This window comes from Mastomys coucha, unplaced genomic scaffold (assembly GCF_008632895.1).
Source record: "Mastomys coucha isolate ucsf_1 unplaced genomic scaffold, UCSF_Mcou_1 pScaffold4, whole genome shotgun sequence".
NCBI lineage: Eukaryota > Metazoa > Chordata > Mammalia > Rodentia > Muridae > Mastomys > Mastomys coucha.
In genome coordinates, this window is record NW_022196910.1 from 22,407,425 (window position 1) to 22,408,951 (window position 1,527).

General features: G+C 42.7%; 1 protein-coding gene across 1 annotated transcript in view; it reads right to left on the reverse strand.

Annotated features, from left to right (window-relative positions):
- Positions 1-7: 7 nt before the first annotated feature.
- Positions 8-1,527, reverse strand: part of Plxnc1 (plexin C1) — a 159,921-nt gene continuing 158,401 nt past the window's right edge. Inside the window, exon 32 of the mRNA XM_031350348.1 lies at positions 8-448. Within this exon, the coding sequence (XP_031206208.1) occupies positions 335-448 (114 nt within the window). The 3' untranslated portion in view covers positions 8-334. The remainder of the gene's footprint in view (positions 449-1,527) is intronic.

Genomic DNA, 1,527 nt, shown 5'->3' on the forward strand with positions numbered 1-1,527 from the left:
CAAAACCACTTAGATATCATTGTGCTTAAGTGGAGACTGTAGTTACAATACTGACACTTGCTTACTGGCCCTGTATTCTCTGTAAACAAGGAGGCTGTTCGCAACAACCACTTCAGCTCTATTTACAGAACGGTTCCCACGATATACCCACAGGCACAGTGGTTGATAATGCTTTCTAAAAGCTGTGCATGTGCCTTGGTCTCTTAAAAGACAGTGCTCAAAGTGGAACCCATGTGCAAACTTAAGAAATTAACGACAAAGAGTAGCTCAAGCAGCCAGTTTGCTCCCAAGCTGTCTGAAGAACTTTGTCAAATAAAGCCAGGCCCCAGGGTGCTTACATCCACTTGCATTTCTTCTTTTCATCAAATAAGACTTTTACATGCAAGAGTTGTTTCTGAGCTTCTTCCAGCCCTCGTTCTCTTTCTAGTTTATTTAGAATCTGTTGACAATTAGAACAGTTATTTTACATATTAGAGTTTTAGCAGTACAATTCACAATTCTGGTGGGCTTGCTCTCTCTCTCTCTCTCTTTTCTTTTTTACATTCCTGATGCTGTCAGTGGTAAAAATCTGTATGAAACAGATGCCAGCAGTTTCTTCGATCATTTCCATACTCACTTTGCAAGTTGTTTTGCTAAGTCATTATCACAGGATCAACAACACTTGGGCTTGAAATAGAAGCCAGCAAGAAATACCATCTATTTGCTTACAAATATGGGGCCAGACTTCCAAGGCCCTGCTTTTTATGCATTAAGTCACAGCCATTCCAAGCACAGCAAGCATCCCTGGGCAGCCAGCATGCAGGCAAGTATTCCTCAAATGCAGCAGGCAAGGGCATCCTGATCGGAGATGAATTCTTCCATCTCTCTCCCTCCCCTTCCTTCCCCTCTCACCCCTGGCCCCTGGAGAGGGATGCTTATCATGTTTAAGGGACTCATTGCCTCTACCCTACCTTAGCTCTTCACTTGATCTTCAAGTAGCAAATGGAATTGGTGAGCTATTCTCACCATTGACATGGATAGCCTGTCCCAGCATGACTGAGTAGGGGGGAATCAGGGAAGGGGGAATTAACATGTGTTTGGAAACAAGGAATCCAGATTAAGGAGAATTAATCATAAAGGCGAATGGTAGTTGCTACTTAATGGTCGTAAAAAGCCTGAGAACATTGTGAATTAATAGTTGCTTAAGTTAGGAGGATATCATGATGTCATAACCATGGAAAACAGAATCTAGGTGATTTAACAGGCTTAGCTTTCATTTTTAGCAGACTGCAATCAAACATGAATTGGTCCCATTTAACAGGGCCATATTTTACTAATCAAAGTTTACTTGAGTTGTTGTGGCTTTAGGCCCCATGAACTCAAATGTAAATTCAGGCTGGTCCAAAGGTGGGCAACATGACAGACTACAAGAGGGGCAGCCATGTGCACTCTGGCTCGAGGCCTCCCTTTCTGCCTATTTGGGATGGAAGGCTTTACCCAAGTCCTTGTGGTGGGCTCGTGGTAAATTTAAAAAAGAAAACAACTTAC